This window comes from Heliconius melpomene, chromosome 18 (genome assembly GCF_056956725.1).
Source record: "Heliconius melpomene rosina isolate 202511_hmr_F chromosome 18, ASM5695672v1, whole genome shotgun sequence".
Classification (NCBI taxonomy): Eukaryota; Metazoa; Arthropoda; class Insecta; order Lepidoptera; family Nymphalidae; genus Heliconius; species Heliconius melpomene.
In genome coordinates this window covers 1541819-1559713 of record NC_140406.1, presented here as the reverse complement: position 1 = coordinate 1559713, position 17895 = coordinate 1541819, and the positions used below count along the sequence as shown (strand labels likewise).

Genomic DNA, 17895 nt, shown 5'->3' with positions numbered 1-17895 from the left:
GCATAAATAAAAGGCTACAATATATTCGTGGGGTCAGATCGGCGTAAGACGTCTCTGTTTATCGCCCGACAGATTACGGGTCCTTTCCGGGGTATAACGTAACTATGTTACGAACTTAAATAGAAACATTTTCTATTTATTTTCAAGTAAATGTTCAACATTTACTTGTAACGTTGAATAAAAAATATATTTAGATGCTGTGGTTTAGAGGAAATTGGGTTATATGATAACATATCCTATAAGTAGTGTATGTGTCAATAGAGACTGTCGTAGTGCAGCAGTTGTGAGTTCGATACCCATTCAGGGGAATAAATTGTTTTCAGTGCTTTCATACATGCAATGTCCTGAATTCTGGCGGAAAGTGAAGAATTTACTTATTCTGATATGTGGAAAAAAACAACTTTTTTTAAATGATTTATAAAACTGCTTCCTTAAGTAATTTGTAAGTCTAACAGAATCATGGAGTATATTTGTTATTGTCTATTTATGTAATTAACAAATCCGCAGCTTACATTTTATTAAAACTATTTAAAAGGTATATAATATCAACGCCAAACTGAATTGTGACTTTAAACACTACAAATAGTCTGCACAAAGTAACTCCAAATAATACTTGCTGTTGACGTACGTCTGCCGTGGAAGCCCCCGAGGGAGAGAAGTAATATGTTTGCGAAGAAATAAAAATGCTACTTTTGTTTCGGAAATTATTTATAAAATCCCTTATACACGCTCATAGGTGGATTAAATTTGACTCACTCGAGTTCGTGTAATGAAACGACGAGACGTGCATTTAACTTGCTTGTCTCTAATTCTCATGTTTGCTGTTATGAAATAATGTCGAGAGATCTTTCTTGTTCTGACGAAATGCGTACAAAGTACACCTACTTAATTTAGCAAATCAAATTTCATAATATTACCTTCTATCATTTACGTATGAGTACGCATTGTCTAAGTTTGCAGACAAATTCAATTTAGTGACAAAATGTTACCTATTTCTAGAGTGATTGATTAATCAATATATAAAGTACAAAGTTTGTGCCAAATTGGATAAGACGTTCTCATTTAAGACAAATACACGACTATTTCTTATTGTGTTTCGTAATATCTTTTCTAGGACGAATATTTTCCACGTTACAATAAAAGCTGGCACTTACTCAGAAATGTCAATTATCTTTTTAGTAATATAAAATATCAATGAGCCACTGGAGTAAGTAAAGTTACAACGTTAATGTTCGTGTCTCTTATGTTATATTGCTGTGATTATTTACTCTTTGCAGTTTTTAAAAATGTGTGGAAATTAATACTATGGAGTATGGCAAAACTAGTATACTAGGTAATTTCAACCAAACCAAAATGTTAAAATCAAAATATTCATTATTTAATTACTAGAACTTTACCTTACCTAGTCTTGCAGGAAGTTACCAATTACTAATTCATTATAAGCACAACTAGATTACCAAAGTAATTGGCATAAGACCTTATTCCATGAATAGGGCCGTTCATTCCGAAACTATTATCCCATTTGCTGAGTGTCCATCGCGAAGTAAAACAATTGGGCCCATCCATTATCCCGGAATACCTAACAATGCGTACAATAGCTGCCCCCTTTCCCCACCCCTTGTTGGACCCCTTGTTGGAAACGGGGACTGTCATCAGGCGTGTAGCGGTATATGGTCATTGTTTTGTGTCTTAGCCTGCCAGGGCCATCTGAGAGCTGCATGAATTAACTTGTCAGTGTATTTGATCTTGGATTGACTAAGACAATGCCTTTTGACTTGTCCAAATGTTTATTAGAGACCGTCGTGGCGCAGCGGCACAACGTCTGATTGTAAACGCGACGGGCGGTTTGATTCCCATTTGGGAGAGAGAGTTATTTTCATTCTCTCACTCTGGTAATTAAATAAAAAATAAGTGCATATTATTTAAATCCACCCTGATAGATGCCAAAATAGATTTGGAGATATGATAGACAGAATATTAATATACGATTCATGTTACAGAAGTGTAATCCAATTTGTTTCTCTTCAGATTAATATGCTCATTTTACAAAGTAAAGTTTTTTATTTTTTAGCTTCACGCTGAATTCTGCACATAGCAGTGTAAGCAGAGGGAACCTGCGAAACCTAGTGTTATGACACTCCGGTCCCGTTACGACAGTTCCTTTCCCCACTGCTTATTAAAGTTATTTTATTATTATCAAAAAAAAAAATATTTCACATCCCTTGTAGATCACGTAGTTAGTTTTCAAAAAAGGCTATAAATAAAGTTATAAAATATTGGCCTAGCCAAATTGAACTGAAGTATTAATGTGAAAAAACCAGTCCATTTATAAATATAGAACAAGTAATTCACCATTTCTAAAAGAAATTCATATTGATAGATAGTAGGTACTCAAGCTTGTAACTTTTTATATCTTTTGCCGACGTTTCGATAATAGTAAGCCATTCGTCTACGGTAGCTTTTAATATTTGGACGAGAAGAAAATTGAGATGTTGGCAAAAAGAGGATTCCCCCCCATCCCCAGGATGATTCATTTTCTATACGTAAAAATATTTTTTATGTATAGCCAATTAGCTCTAAACTGTTTCCCGCATATAGCGGCCGGGTAGGGGAAATATAATATTAATACACCCAGTTTCCCACTTTTCACTCAAAAAAAATGTCTATAGATAAATATTTTTTGGACGATGTAAGCGCTGATAGTTTAAAGTTAAAAATATATAAATGATACCAACGTAGTTTTGTGCGTAAAATAAGATTTTGTAAGACTTATCTATTTTAATTGATATTAAATTACTTTATCTATTTGTTTTATAATACCAATAATCTAATGCTAATCTTTGGTAGAGAAGTACGAATTTCATGCAATTGACAACCGTCACATTTACAGCCCATCCTTCCATTACCAGTCCAAAGAATAATAAAACAGACATACCACTCTCCGAAACAGACGAGGGCGACCTCTCAGCGGTCGACACTCCAGACGAGGACTCTATCGACGACAATGAGTCCGCTCTGGTAGCGTGCGCGTGCGCCATCGCGCTCTCCTCTAACGGGCGTGTCACATCTCTCCGCGCCCTCAGCTGTGCTAACCTCCGTCGTAGGTAGCGTTGTTCCCTTGCTAACTGCTCTTTGTGACTTGAGTGTCTTTTTTCTCTCTCTTCTAGGCTCTGGAATGATATAATGGTAATGATATAACTCGCACTTGGCAGGTTTTTTAAATATTGTACAAAGTCGAGGAGTTGAAGTCGAAAGGCTTAGCAACAAACACGGGGATAAGAACTCTATAAACGAAGACGTAATTGGATTAATTTGCTTAAGTTTATAGAAGATTTTTTTTTGTAAATCAATTTTATTATGAAATCTTTAAAAATATTGATTTACAGAATAAATTTTGTCATTGCGATAAGGATGCTGTTTTTATAACCTCTTTTTTCCAATTTTTGCAATATTATAAAATTTTGTCTGTTTAGTAAGTTAAAGTGAGTTAAAAAAAAACTATCTTTAATTATATACTGTGTTGGATATTTGAGATATATTTTCACTCAATATTTATTTAAATATTTTTGGTTTTCTCGAAGCGCCAGTATTAATAAGAGTCAAATTGATTGTTATGAAAATTATTCCGAACCATGCAAATTGGCTTTATTATAAAACGGGATTTTATTAGCAATTTCTCTATTTCAGAATGTAAATTACAAGTACTTCTTAACATTGATAAATTACATCTCTGAGACAGATTTACATAGTCTTTGGATAAATTAAGGGAGGCAAGTAGATTTTTTTAATCTCAGTTGAGGAATGGGCAGAAATAATTAAATAAATATTTTATTCCTTCCTTCATATTCTGTCTATTTAGATGAAGGTGTTTCATGAAAGTATGATGGATGACTATAAATCCGTTAATAGTGGTTTTATGTATAAAAATCCTTCAATAAATAAATATACATCAACCGCATCTATTACAATAAGTTAGTCTCTATTAAATTTCACATTTTAATATGAATTTAATAAAAAAATAATGAGAACGCGCCACAAAACAAGTGAAAAGTAAGTCGATGCCGCACAAGCCTAAAATTAAAAAAGTAAATGTAATGGTAATGGCAAAAGCAGGGTAGATAGAGAGGGAATCCAGGGATAAAACACTCTACTCCCCAATTTCTGCCTAAATTCTGAGACATTGTGTGTCTAATCGCGGTACTTAACGCGGCGCTTTGTATATATTAATTCACTCAAATGGCAATCGAACTGACAACATGGCGTTCATAGTCTGTTATAGCACCCTCCTAAAAATTGAAAATGATTTACCAACTTAATTAATTAATTACACGTAAATAATCCCGGTATATTTGCACATTAACCGGTTAAACGTTATATAAAATTACACGGCGTTTGAAGCGAGTGTAATTATACATGAAAATTGAATTGTACGCATCAATCAAACTGTGTAAGGCTACGCCGCCTTTTTGTTTAAATCGGCGGGCGTCGAAAATTCTCATTAAAGTTATACCAAGCGATGGCTTAGCTCATTTATTTGTTGTGGTATTGGTTAATACTGCGGCGTTGCTTGCTAATCTAATTTACGTAATGTGTTGAGAGGTCAGTCGTTGCGTAGGGGCAGAAGCGTCCTACAGTGGCTTATTTTAACTCGTAGAAATGAAATATTTAATATTTTAATTTCCCTATTCTGGTAACAAAGCTCGGAGTTGAGTTTCGCCACACGGGAACGGAATGTCGAAGGACTAAGTTCCATCTACTTACCCTACTCTAAGCGGTAAACAGCGTCAATGTAAATAAAAAAAAATGTAAAAGCTTTTACCAATACAGGCCAGACATTGGTAGACATAAGTACCTTTCCATATATGCCTATACCTACCCATATATAAATTTCAAAGCCTCCCATCGTACGATTCACATATTCACTGACATAAAGCTGGGATTTCCTACCGATCGCCGCGTTGGGGGGGTAGGTTACGTTTTATTTAACATTCTGCTCAAAATTCAGATTGCATTTATATGCAAAAACGGGAAAAACGACCGTCGACAGCATCACATGGAGGAGATTAAATACAATTTTTTCCGAGCGATCGACGCCCATGGCTTTAGGGCGTGTTAAGGGCTATAAAAATATGTTGGTAGGCAGGTACCTAGAATAGGTTATTTGATATATTTTTAGTATTTTTAAAACTGTTATTTTGCATTTAGGTGGAAAAATAATTTATAGAAAACCTATATCAATTTTAATGTAGCGGGATTTGAATTCGCAACTTTTGGAAATATATTTATAGCAGGATGGTAGTAATTTTTAATTTTAGGTCAGGGGAATACCCTAGTTATGGTATGGTATAATAAAAGATTTTATAAGATTTCAAAAAATGCAGAGTTATTCAATATCATTACCGAAAATAAGAACACTTATTTCCTCTATAAAAGTCTAAATCCAAAAAGCCTTTCAATCAAAATAACAAAGAATATGGAAATATATTAACAGTCAATACTTATTCATATCATAAAAACTACTTACATATGAATTTGTACGCATAATATTAAATCATAACCAAAAGTAACTAAAGGAATAACCAAAATACTTTAGCTTATAAGTTTTCTTTTCTTACGTTAACATCAGAGAGCTAACATGTTTTTCCCAATAAAATGCTGAAAGCAGGTAGGGATGTTAGCTTCCCCAACAAAGGACTGATATATAGTTAATATAGCAGTCAATTTAATGGAATATGTTATAACTCTTGTACATCGCTATTTTGTACGGCGGATCCATTTGAGTTATTCTTGAAATGGATGGAATAATGTCTTGTTCTTTTTAAATTCAATAATATATTAATATTGGTTTGTTAGAGCAAAACCTTGAACTTATTTTAGTTTATTTTATAATTATGTGTTTGATTTCAGTTAAAACTAAAATTGTAGTATATAAATATTTAAAAATCCCATTCCTATTTCCCAACTACACATATATACTACACTAGCAGGGTAGATTTGGGGAACCTAGTGTCAAGACATTCCGTTGCCTTATTACGTCCGAATTCGAAACATCGCGAACTCATTACAATCACATTTACAATGAAAAAATGTAACAACATATACATATATTACTTACACATAATCATACACTACTCAAACTCCTTAAGCCCAAGTATCTTACAAATCAAATTATAATCTATTCCAACCAAGTTCTAATTACGGAGATCAAAGATCAAAGGAAAAAAATGATCCAATCGAACGGCACGTCAGCTTGGAGTGACAAATCGATAACACATCGATGCAAAAACTGTCCTGCCGGCCCTAGGGCGCCCGCGGTGCCCGATGATATATCCCGTCATAAATCTGCTACGTTTCACCGCTTACACTGTCTCTTTATTTTGTCCTCCGAAATTATTTCGAGGCAGCCATGAAAAACTAATGTGCCACATATATCATCTAATGGTCAAGAATATTAACGTATATATTATGTTGTATAAATATATAGATATGATACGAATGGACGCGGAAAGTGACTAATGCTGTACACTGATTCAGCCTACGATTATCTTTTGTGGAAATTTGTTATCTGTTTTGTTTGATACTTATTTTTTTAGGTTTATGTAGACTGACACCAGTACTAAGAAAACTTTGTCCTAAAACTAAAATTATGTTGATTATTTAAAAATAATCAATCTCGTCTTTATCTGAGGCTTATTCTGTGTAAGTGCCCAAGGTAAGCCTGGCTTCAGGTACAGTAGATTACATCGAAATGATTAATATTATACCTATAGCACTCCTCGACAAATGAGATATTTACCACAAAAAGATTATTTCAATTCAAACTAGAAAAAAAATATCAGCTCATACTGTATCCTGCACACAGCAGGGTAGGCAGAAAGAGCTTAAAGAACACTTCATTGCCCATTTTCCGCCGAATTGAAATCAGTACTTTTCTTTATTTATAATATTAGTTTACATAAGTTGTTGTAAATTAAACTTTCTATAAATAATATAGTTCATTTCATTACTACAGTATAAAATCTAGACGGTATTTACGTCAATTAGACTTCCATAAGAAGAAAAGTCAGTCTTTCAGCCGTCACAAAACATAAAATAAGAATGGCCCGAGTAAAATATACGAGCTCTCGTAAATACTATAGCCGCAATAGTTTTAGTACTTATAAAATAGAGAAGATGAAGACAATCTATTAACATAAAGCTTGGAAGCTTGTCCAAAACGTCAACGACTGAACGGCATTTCCGATGGAGATTGGAAAACTTCTTAAAGAACCAACCAATTAAATCAGTGAGAGGATGTTTTAAATTTATCACCAATTTGCATGATATTGTATTGTAACTTGGCTCCGATTGTCTTGTGGTTTCTGATTATGCTGCCGATGTTTCGAGAATATCGATTTCTAATAAATTATACAAGAGACGGCTCCATGCTTTTTCCCGCATTACCTTAGGTAGGTAGAGTGAATTTAAGGAATGTTTTACCAAGTTTTTGCTGAATTTTCGACTTATTTTTTTTATTTTTATTTCTGGAGCAGTGAAATAAAAATTAAATATAGTTAAATAATCGTAGCCATAAGTGGAATCGAATTCATTATCGTCGCGTTTACTAAAAGACACGGTTCTCCTACGTCACGCTGACGACCTTAATGTGATATATTATATATTTTTTTTGTTATAATTTGAAGCCATCGTGGTGCAGTGGGACCGTCTTTGATTGGGTTTGATTCCATTCGAGGAAATTAATTAATTTTAAAAACCAGTAGAGTTGAGTCCCACCACTCAACAATTTGTTGGAAAGTAGGAAACGGAAGTGTCTTAAGATTAGGTTCCCAGATACCTTTTGACTACCCTGCTATGTGCATGATACAGTGTGAAGTTAAAACAATGTATACCAAAATAATAAAAAATACAATATTCCGTAAATAGCAGGTAACGCGAGCCAATATACCATAAAAAAGTGAAATGAGGTGAAAACTATGAAATATCGAGTTGTGTCAGGCAGTGCGGCGCGGCGCGTCAATACGATTAGATTTCCGTGCGAGCAGAGCCGCGCGCGTAATCTAATAACTGCACTGAAATCTGCTCATTTTTAAAAAATATAAAGTAGAAAACCGTTGATCTCTATTAAAAGCATTATTTTTTTCTAGCTTCACGCTCTATCCCTCATATAGCGGGATACGCAGAGAAATTTAATTTTAAGACACTCCGTGGTCCACTATTCGACCAATTATCGCAACATGGAGTGGCGGAACTCAACGCTGGTTTTGGTCTTGACCAAAGCGAGGAAATCAAAGTTATTTCCCGCGAGTAGAAATCGTATTAACAAATGGCGCTGTGCCGCTACGTTACAATGTTCCCTTAAATAATACTAATAAGAAATAAAAAGATAAATTACATGGAGACACGTGGATTTTTTTTCTAACTTCACGATTTTTCCCGCAAACGGAAGGGTAGAGGGAAATTACTGTCTTGACATTACGTTCATCACTCACTTTATCCGAATTTAGGACCTACTTTGTAGGAATTATAATATAAAGTCGAATTTAGCAGAGCGGAAAACTGAAAATAATTCATTCCCTCGAATGGGAACCAAACCCATAACCAACACATTGGCAATTAGACGCTGTACCACTGCAATGGCCTCTTTGTATAACTTTAGGTATATTCAAAAGACCATAAAGCACCACCCCACAATTCGTCAACCACAACAATATCTTTTGACGACTTTTTTATTCTTCATACCTAGTTTTATAATTTCGCCATAAAAAAAGAAGTTCCATCGTTAAAAACTCACTAACTAATCTTACAAAAAAAACAACATTCGTAGGGATTCCCAAAGTTGTTTGTTTTTATCGCTTCTTCAAATTCTATTATTCGTTACTTAAAACTTGGAGAGGATACTTCACAGATAATAAAATTGTACAGGGGAAAATGTAAGGGAAAACATCGCGCCGACTCTAAGCTCAGCTAGCAATGGCGATGCTGTAACAAATTATATTATTGCTTAATTTCATTCATTACAATATTTTTTTGTTATGAAATTCTTATTAATTTTGTTTTGTTTTAGACGTTTTTCGTATATTTTATGTTGGAGGATCACTTGTGAATTTGTTTGTGCTTAATTTAGAATTTTTACAATATGTATTTTAGATCGGTTAAAAGACGATAATTAAAAATGATAACGATTTCGGAAAAACGACATTCTGTTTTTACATACTAAAACTAAAGTCGCGGATGACAACTTACATAAATATATTATATGAAACAAAAGAAATTCTTTAAATTTTACATAATATAATATCACATATCTTTATAAATAAAATGCATGTAAAATTCTATCTCTAAACTATGACATACAAAGTGACAAAGTGAAGATATTCTTCTGAGAAACTCGAGTGCCTAAAGCTCTCGTATGAAATATAAGCTATATTAAATAAAATATTTTCTTCGAGACTTTGAAGTAATAAAATAAATGTTTAAACGTGTTTATTTATGCTTGCGCTTAACTAAAAAATATTTAGTATGGAACGCACAGAGGATAATGGAAATAGAAATAGAAGTGAAATAACATTTTTTAATTACAACGTTGCCGTGAAAATTGCAAAATGAAAATTCCAATAGTAAATCTTTTATTCTCAACTTTAGATTTTTCTCTAATAATTTATTTAGAGCTCTATATTGTATCGACGCGACGTGGTACAGTTGCATAGCGTCTGATTGTTAACGCGACGGATGTGGGTTCGATCCCAATCCGGTGAGTGAATTATTTTTCCTCCCTCGATGTAGTAACAAGTGTGGAGGCCACAACACGCAATGTCTTGAAAATTATACGGAAATTGAGGAACTCACGTTAACTGTAGATCCCTCTACTTATCCTGCTATATGCGAGATACAGCGTGAAGATAATCACGCAAATATTATCTATTAATGCAATTGTCAACATAGTACATTAACAATTATTCTTAGTATCAACACTAAGCCAATTCTCGCTTCTGGTAACGAGCTGTGGATTCAAAATGTATGATGTTCTCGGTCCTCATAAATCCTGACTCACTATCTACGTACATCGTAAACTTAGCTCTGTACCTACTGTTTATTACACTTCAGATAACTACTTTAGATTTAATTGAAATATGATAGTATTTTGATAGTGGTGTCTATCGTAAAATTATTGCTAGAATCGATAGGAAGGCAAGTATCAAAACCCGGCCAAGTGCGAGTCGGAATCGTACACAAGTTTTTTAGTATTTGTTTTTATAGCGTTGAAAATTTCATCTGTCTAACTATCTCGGTTCACGAGATAGAACCTTGTGTTAAACGAACTGACAGACAGACAGAACGGAGAGGAGTCTTAGTAATAAGGTCCCGTTTTGCTCTTTAGATACAGAACCCTAAAAAAATATTTTATAGTATATATAATTACTTAAACAATAGCCTATGAACACTAGTCTAAAAATATTTATATTTAAAATACAACTTTTATTTTGATTGTGATTCTAGACTAGAGAATTTGGCGGAAAATGGAAGCTAAAACACTAGGCTCCCAGGTTCCCTCAGCCTACCCTGTTTGGTGCGGGATAAAACGTGAAGCTAAAAAACTGTCTCAACATTACGGTTTTCCCTACTTTGCTATATAAGGGAGAAGCGAGATGATAAAAAAAACATTACGTCATATATGAACCCAGGATTACCATATACTATCTCTCAGACGCCAACATATACAGAAACGAGCATAAGGGTATAAATCTGGAAAAATGAAGAAATATTACACCGAGCGTGTCATTGAAAAATTGTTCGTCCTCGCAGTAATTAGAACAGGATGATATTTATCGTCGCTCGTATAGCGAGTGGGTCCTGGGGGTCAATTATGCCTGAGCTTAGCTAATGAAAGCGTAGGATCCAGAAGAAAGTATACTAAAGTACTGTAATTAATAGAAGAAATCAATTCTTGTCGTCTAGACAGAAGGTGGGTGTACAGTTCATAAGAATAATAAAGTAAATAAATAATTGAGGCGTAAGATATAGTGTTTACTAATCGTGACGGTTGTGGGTTCGATTATCATTTGGGTAATGTTACTTTTTTCATTTTCTTGCTCTAGTAACATGAAAAAGCGTGGTGTTTAGTTTCGCCATTATTCGCAATGTCTCAAAAATCCGGAGGAAAGTGGCAAACGGCAATCTACGTAACGTAACGTTCGGTTCCCTCTTCTCTCTTCTCGTGCTATATACTTTGCGTGATACCCCATAACGTGAAGCTATAAAAAAAACGAATATGAAATAAGAGATTTGCATACTTTAGTAAACAGAAAGATCGTGATGATCTCGATGTAGTGTTAAGTTACGATTTTGGAACACTTTTTACACTTATAGAGTTAGTTAACATAAACCAACGTCGATTTAGGATAGCAAAGTCGGGTCATAACCTATATTACAAATTAAATTTGAAGCTACTACCTTCACATTTATCGGCTCTTAATCTGAATATTTAAACTATTCCTTATGTAAAACAATATAAAACCAATAGAGCTTTCGAGTGAAAGCTTTATATAATATTCTACATATTCTAAATGTATATACGAGTATGTATGTATTTTACATAGAGTAATCTTTATTGACGTCGACGATACGTCGATGTTGATGTACCTAAGCTCGCTCGTCATTCGCCTGATTTTTTTTGTTAGCTTCACGCTGTATCCCGCACACAGCAGTATAGGCAGAGAGAATTTAGTGTCAAATTCGCCGAATTCTGGAGGCATCGCGTGTTGAATGGCGGATCTCAACACCGCGTGATAGTAAACAAGTTTATTTGGTTCATTTGTTCGATAGTCACGCTCGAAAAATCTTCTATGTTTGAAGTTGTCATATACAAAGTGATATTTGAACCCATAACCAATGCATTCTGTCAACTACGCCCCAAATACTCTAACAACATCGTCCTATACTCGTATAACGCTGTATTCAAAGTAACATAATCACGTAGAATCAAAACAGAGTTAGTCCATTCAGCCGCTAATTAGACTGGTAAATCTGGCGACGTGTCTCTGCAGTACTGTTACATTCTATTCTGGATCAGAACTAAAAGTATCTTTTATTATATTTTTCTTTCATTTTCTGGATATTTTTTGTTTACAAAGATAAAACATAACTTGTTGCTTTACTAAGCTAAAGAACTGAACCTATAAATCCTATCAATCGCTCTCAACTTTTGAGATCGATCTTGAGAAGCCGTTTTAATAATCTATGAATGAAAACGGCATCTCAATATAGATTTCACACTTTTTAAAAGCTTTTATTTAACTTGCAAGATACGTATGTATGCATATTCGGGTGAAATCATTGAACTCAATTTTGAAGTCTTGATTTCAAGATCTTTCACCGACGGCGCTAAAATTTCAATGCACGATAAGGTGTTGATGACGTCATTCTAAATCCAACATGGCGGACCAATATATTTATATATCAATGTATTTACATATCAAAGTCTAAAATATAGATACATATGTATGTAATAAAAAATACATATATAAATACAGTCTGTATATACAGTCCATCCATTTGATTTTACTACAAGCTGACAATTCGATACGAATGGTAAACTTGCATCCGGGGGACGTCGCGTTCAATTAGACCAGCATATCCTATCCGGTGACATATTGAATTTCAGCTGAAATCGCACCTAAGCCGGGGATATCTCATTAGTCTAGCGTGGTGGCTTGTTTCGGGAGAGTTTTACTTTTACATTTTATATGTTTTGATGGGCAAATTTTGTGTAACGTAACCGGTAACGCGGTTATGGATTCGATCCTCGTTCGAGAGAAGGAATTATTATTTATTAATATTTTCATTGCTTCCCTCTGGCACTAAGACAAAAGTCCGGTGTTGAGTTCCGCCACTTAACACGCAATGTCTTGAAAAATTCGACGGAAAGTGAGGAAAGGAGTGTCTTAACACTATGTTTCCTCTACCTACCTGTGTCCGAGATACAGCGTAAGCTTATTTATTTATATTTTTTATTGTGACTAGTTTTACATATAAATATAATGTATAAGTAACTAACTAATGACATGCCTACACATATATATCAAGCTATGAATAAATTGGGCCTCGATACAAGATATAAAGTACAAAAATAGGGTATCAGATGAATATAATTTAAGGTAAAATCAACCGAGCATTTCTTTATGTCACAGTGGAAAAAAATGTACTATTATTTATGTTCTTTTTATACATTTCTTTATCTATTTTTTGTATCTTTTACGAATTTAGGTACATTCTATTACTTGGAAGAATATTTCTAAGCTTCCACGTTGTTCCTCGCATAAAGCAGGATAGGCAGAGGGAACTTAAGGTTAAGATACTTCGTTCAATGCGTTTAACACGTGTGACCTGAGCAGCGTGGCGAAATGAAAAAAGATCATTCCTCCGAGTGGGAATCAAACCCACAACTATACGGGAACTGATAATCGCATTGACAGTCAGACGTTGTGTCGCTAGCCTAGTTGCGACTACCAATTATAATCCTCCTAATTAGAATCTGTCTTCGAGCATAGGTTTTTGCTATGGACTGACACTACTGACATTTTTATGTAACTTGAAGATTCAAAGGTACTTGTAATGATATAATTGAATAAAGAATAATTAGATTTTTTAAAATGGAGTAATTTATTATTAAAATCCCTATATCACACGGAGTCAGCAAACATTACTGGTATTCTACTCTTATTTTGACTGTAGTCAATATGCAAAATAGTGGAATAAAGTAGAGCGATAGTCCGAATTAGTTGGCTAATGACCCATCAGGCAGTGGGGGTGGGGCCCACTTTAACTTGCTGTAGATAAATATGGTTAGTTAATAATTATTCAATGGATCCCGATGGCACAGTGCTTGTGGTTGTTTTGTCACTTATTGTAGGTTCAAAATATCTTAAGTCCGCCGTAACGATACGATATTTTTGATAAGTTAATTAATTTTAACATATAAAAAAATAATATATTTTAATATAATATAAAAATAAATATACTTATTTTAATATAATATGTCTACGAAATGAAAACACGTAGCTATATTATAAATGTATCTATATGAACAACTTCCTTCCACTAAGCGCCTGTCTGCTTGAAATATAGTTACCTACAATGTAAGATGACCCTCGCCGTCTAGCCTTTAGGTTAATAGCCTATATTTTCTTGCCTTTTTTGGTAATTACTTTCCCGAATGTTAGATAATCGTTATTCTTACTTGTTACTATAAGAAATTACTTTGAAACAATATTAGGACGTGAAATAATTATGTTATAATTCATGATTCATGGTAATATTTTTTTGTAATTTTGAAGCAAAAAGCCTTTTATTTCTAGGTATTTTTTTAATTAAATTCTTGTAGGCAGTAGGCAGGTAGGGACTTGGGAACCCAGTGATAAAACACTCCCTACGTCTCCTCCCGTCTGTTCCTCATTTTCCGCTGAATTATATAGGCATTGCCTGTTCTGTTAAATACAGAGTAGTGTGAAAATAGAAAAATAACAAAATAACTATAATTATAACACAAAAAAGCAGTTATCTACACCGCTTGTGTCACACGAGGTGGACAAGCCCGTTCAATCTACCCCTAAGCCACCCTCTCACATCATATTACAACATTAACACAAAACACAGATGTACACACATCGAGGGTTCTTTTACTAGTTTTTCAGGTACGGGATCCATTATTATAATTTTATTGAGTATAAACACGCTCTCGAACGGAATTATATTTGGTATTATAAAGAAAATTACTTACTGTCTATTTAAATAATTGCCTTTTTTTCCTAGGAATTTAATTGGACTTAATTATGTATTGACGTTAATGTTTATATTTGGTTATTTTGACCCTTTTCAGATTAAAAGATATCATGTATATAGGTGTAGTAGTATTATGAATGGTGGAATGAGTTGTTTATAAGTTCGAATAACGCCCCGGGGGCTCCTTCTACTGTAATATAATTTTTGAAGTGGCACATTTATGATAATGAGTTTATTACAATTTTGAAAACTTTTCAAAGAGAACGAGATTGTTTACTCCGGCTGTGTTATTATTCAAAGCTAAAGGTAGGCAAAGAGGTAGCTTCAAGTTATTTCGTTCTCCACTTTCTTTGTGAATTCGAGACGTCACGTGTTAAGTGGTGGAACTCAACGCCGTACTTTATAACCATGTTTAATATTAAATATATAAACCAATCACCTAGACAGTAAGTGGTTTATATATTTGTGGGGAACGGAAGTGTCTTAATGAACGAAAGGTTCCCAGGTTCTCTCTGCCATGTTGTGTGCATACAGCGTGGATACAGCGTGAAGTCAAAAAAAATCTTAACCAGGCATGTTTGAAGTTCTAGTGAGCTAATCTAATCTAGCATATTATACATCTAAATATACAAAAACTAAATTATGATTCGTTGTTTTCAATCAATATTTTTTTTATTGAAAAATACAATGAAAAACAGTATTTTTTTTTATAAAAAAAAAAGGAACTAAACGCATCTTATACATAGGTAGGTACATAATATTTTTTTTAGTTTTAAATATTTTTCTGTAGTGTAACACGGGGACCTATCAATCAGGTGTAATCTACTCTCGCACGCGACGCCACCACGCTATTCCTGCTGGAAAAATGGTAATGATGGCCTATAAAAGTCTCTTTTTACCACCTTTTTTAACTGATTTGTAAATGTGCTTGAGCATTAACGTTGCTACTAAGTTGTATGATTGTTAGAACGAATTTTAAACCAATATCTTAGTATGTCTAACAATTGTATAAATTTACATGTATATGTTGTACTTTATCTAACCATAGCTTTACGCCATAGGTCTGTAGGCAGAGGACACAGAGTTAAGACACTAAGTTCCCATTAAGGCACTTCAAAAGAATTCTGGACGCATTGCGTAGTGAGTAGTCTTTTCCAGAGCGAGGAAATGGGCATATTAAATATCTTATTCCCTCGAGCGGAAATAGAACCTACAATCTTATTACGTTAACGGAGTATCTTAACACTACGTTCCCAAGTTCCCTATGCCAGTCGCTTTATGTGCGGGATACAGCATCAAGCTAAAAAAAGTAAATAGAACAAAATGTAATTAAAAATACGTATATTTTGTAACTGACAGGTATTCGTGAGTTCCATTAGTAATATCTGTTTGCGTGATAGCTAAGCGGATAAGTGGAAAGGCGTGAAAGATGTTCTTGGTAGATAGATATAAGTTATCTTAACAAGGATAACTTACAATTCAGGAGTTTCATAAAATTGATAACATCGCTTATCCACTTTATCCTACTGAGATAATTTCTTTTCAAATAATCATGATGAACGGAGTGTGTTAACATTATGTTCTCTCTGCCTACCCTGCTGTATGTGGAAAAAAATGTACATCAATTAAAATATTAAAACAATATTATAATAAAAATGTTTAAATAAGCTTTAATTAAGCCCTACTATCCAAAGGTCACTCCTCTCCCGGCTCGGGGGTAGCGGGTTCGATAAACACAGTTTTCTAATTACGACCAACCCCTAATGGTTATGATTTACTACCCCCTGTCAAATGGATATTATGTGTAATGAATATTTTTTTCCAACGTTAGCTTTGTTTATCCATTGTGATTATAGAGCTTTTAATGGAAGAATAAATATATTATATCAATGAAAGTGTTTGCCGATTTGATGACTGATTTTGAATTAGAAATAAAGGATATGAATAAGGGATAGGCAGAGAGAAATTAGTGTCAAGACATTATGTTTTTCACTTTCTATCTTAGACTTTCTAATTCTAGTGAGAAGAAATGTTAATATTTTATTTTCCCGAGTGAGAATCGAACCCACAATTATCACACTTATATACAGACGCTGTCCCGCTGCGCCCCGGTGCTCAGAGGTACAGTAAATAATTAGATAGACTTGTAATACCCGATAAGGCCTCCTTCTTATCTATTTTGTATAGCATAAAAATATAGTACATGCGAAATAAAATAATAATTACCTATTTTTAGAATTCTTCTTTTAGGTTTGTGTTTCCTTTTTTATCTCTATAATTTTATCTCACGCAAATTTAACATAAGTAACTAAAACAAAATAATCAATAACAAGCTAGTTATACTATTTCTTTTATTAGCTTCACGCTTCACGCATAGCAGAAACGTGGGAAACGTGGGAACCTAGTCCTAAGACAACCCGTTCCCATTGAGACACTTCCGTTCCCCATTTTTAACCTAATTCTGGAGAATTCCGGGATAGTCAATAAATCGATAATAAGCTAGTTAGACTATTTATTTTAATCCAAGTAAAGGATTATATCAACGGCTGAGCTACTACCAAGTAACTCTTGAGAATAATTGAAATGATCGAGGTACGAGAGCCACGGTAAACTTGGCGAACACGACCAGGTAAGTCGGAACTGCGGTTTCATTTAATTTAAGATTGGTTGCCCGATTTGTCTTAACTTGGCCGTTTGTTAACTCATTAGGATGGTTCGTTGTTGATTTATATTTGAGTATATGTAGCTTTGATATGGAAGATTACTATATTTCGTTATATGGGAAATTATTCTACTATAACTTCATAGGCAGGAGATAGACAGGCAGAGGAACTTAAGACTTAAGAAACTCGGTTGCTTAACTACTACAGGTTAATTTTCGAGACGTTGAGTGATGAAACTCAACGTTGTGATATATTTTATCAGTAGATCGCGAAATAAAATAATTCGTTCCCCTGAGTGGGAATCGAAACTGTAACCCTCGCGTTTACAGTCAGCCACGCTGTACCAATAGGTACATATAAAATATAATGTATATTTTATCAATATATACTTCAGTTATGTCTCGGGCTTAGGAAAAATGCGTATTGTACAAACAAAACAAACGAATTTTAAGGT

General features: G+C 33.9%; 1 protein-coding gene across 2 annotated transcripts in view; it reads right to left on the bottom strand.

The window, feature by feature from the left end:
- The window catches only part of LOC146529132 (max dimerization protein 1-like), a 230791-nt gene that overhangs the window by 21226 nt on the left and 191670 nt on the right, over nucleotides 1-17895 (bottom strand). For both annotated transcript variants that reach the window (XM_085202065.1, XM_085202066.1), the window contains exon 5: nucleotides 2936-3170. In XM_085202065.1, coding sequence (XP_085058191.1) covers nucleotides 2936-3170 — 235 coding nt within the window. The remainder of the gene's footprint in view (nucleotides 1-2935; nucleotides 3171-17895) is intronic.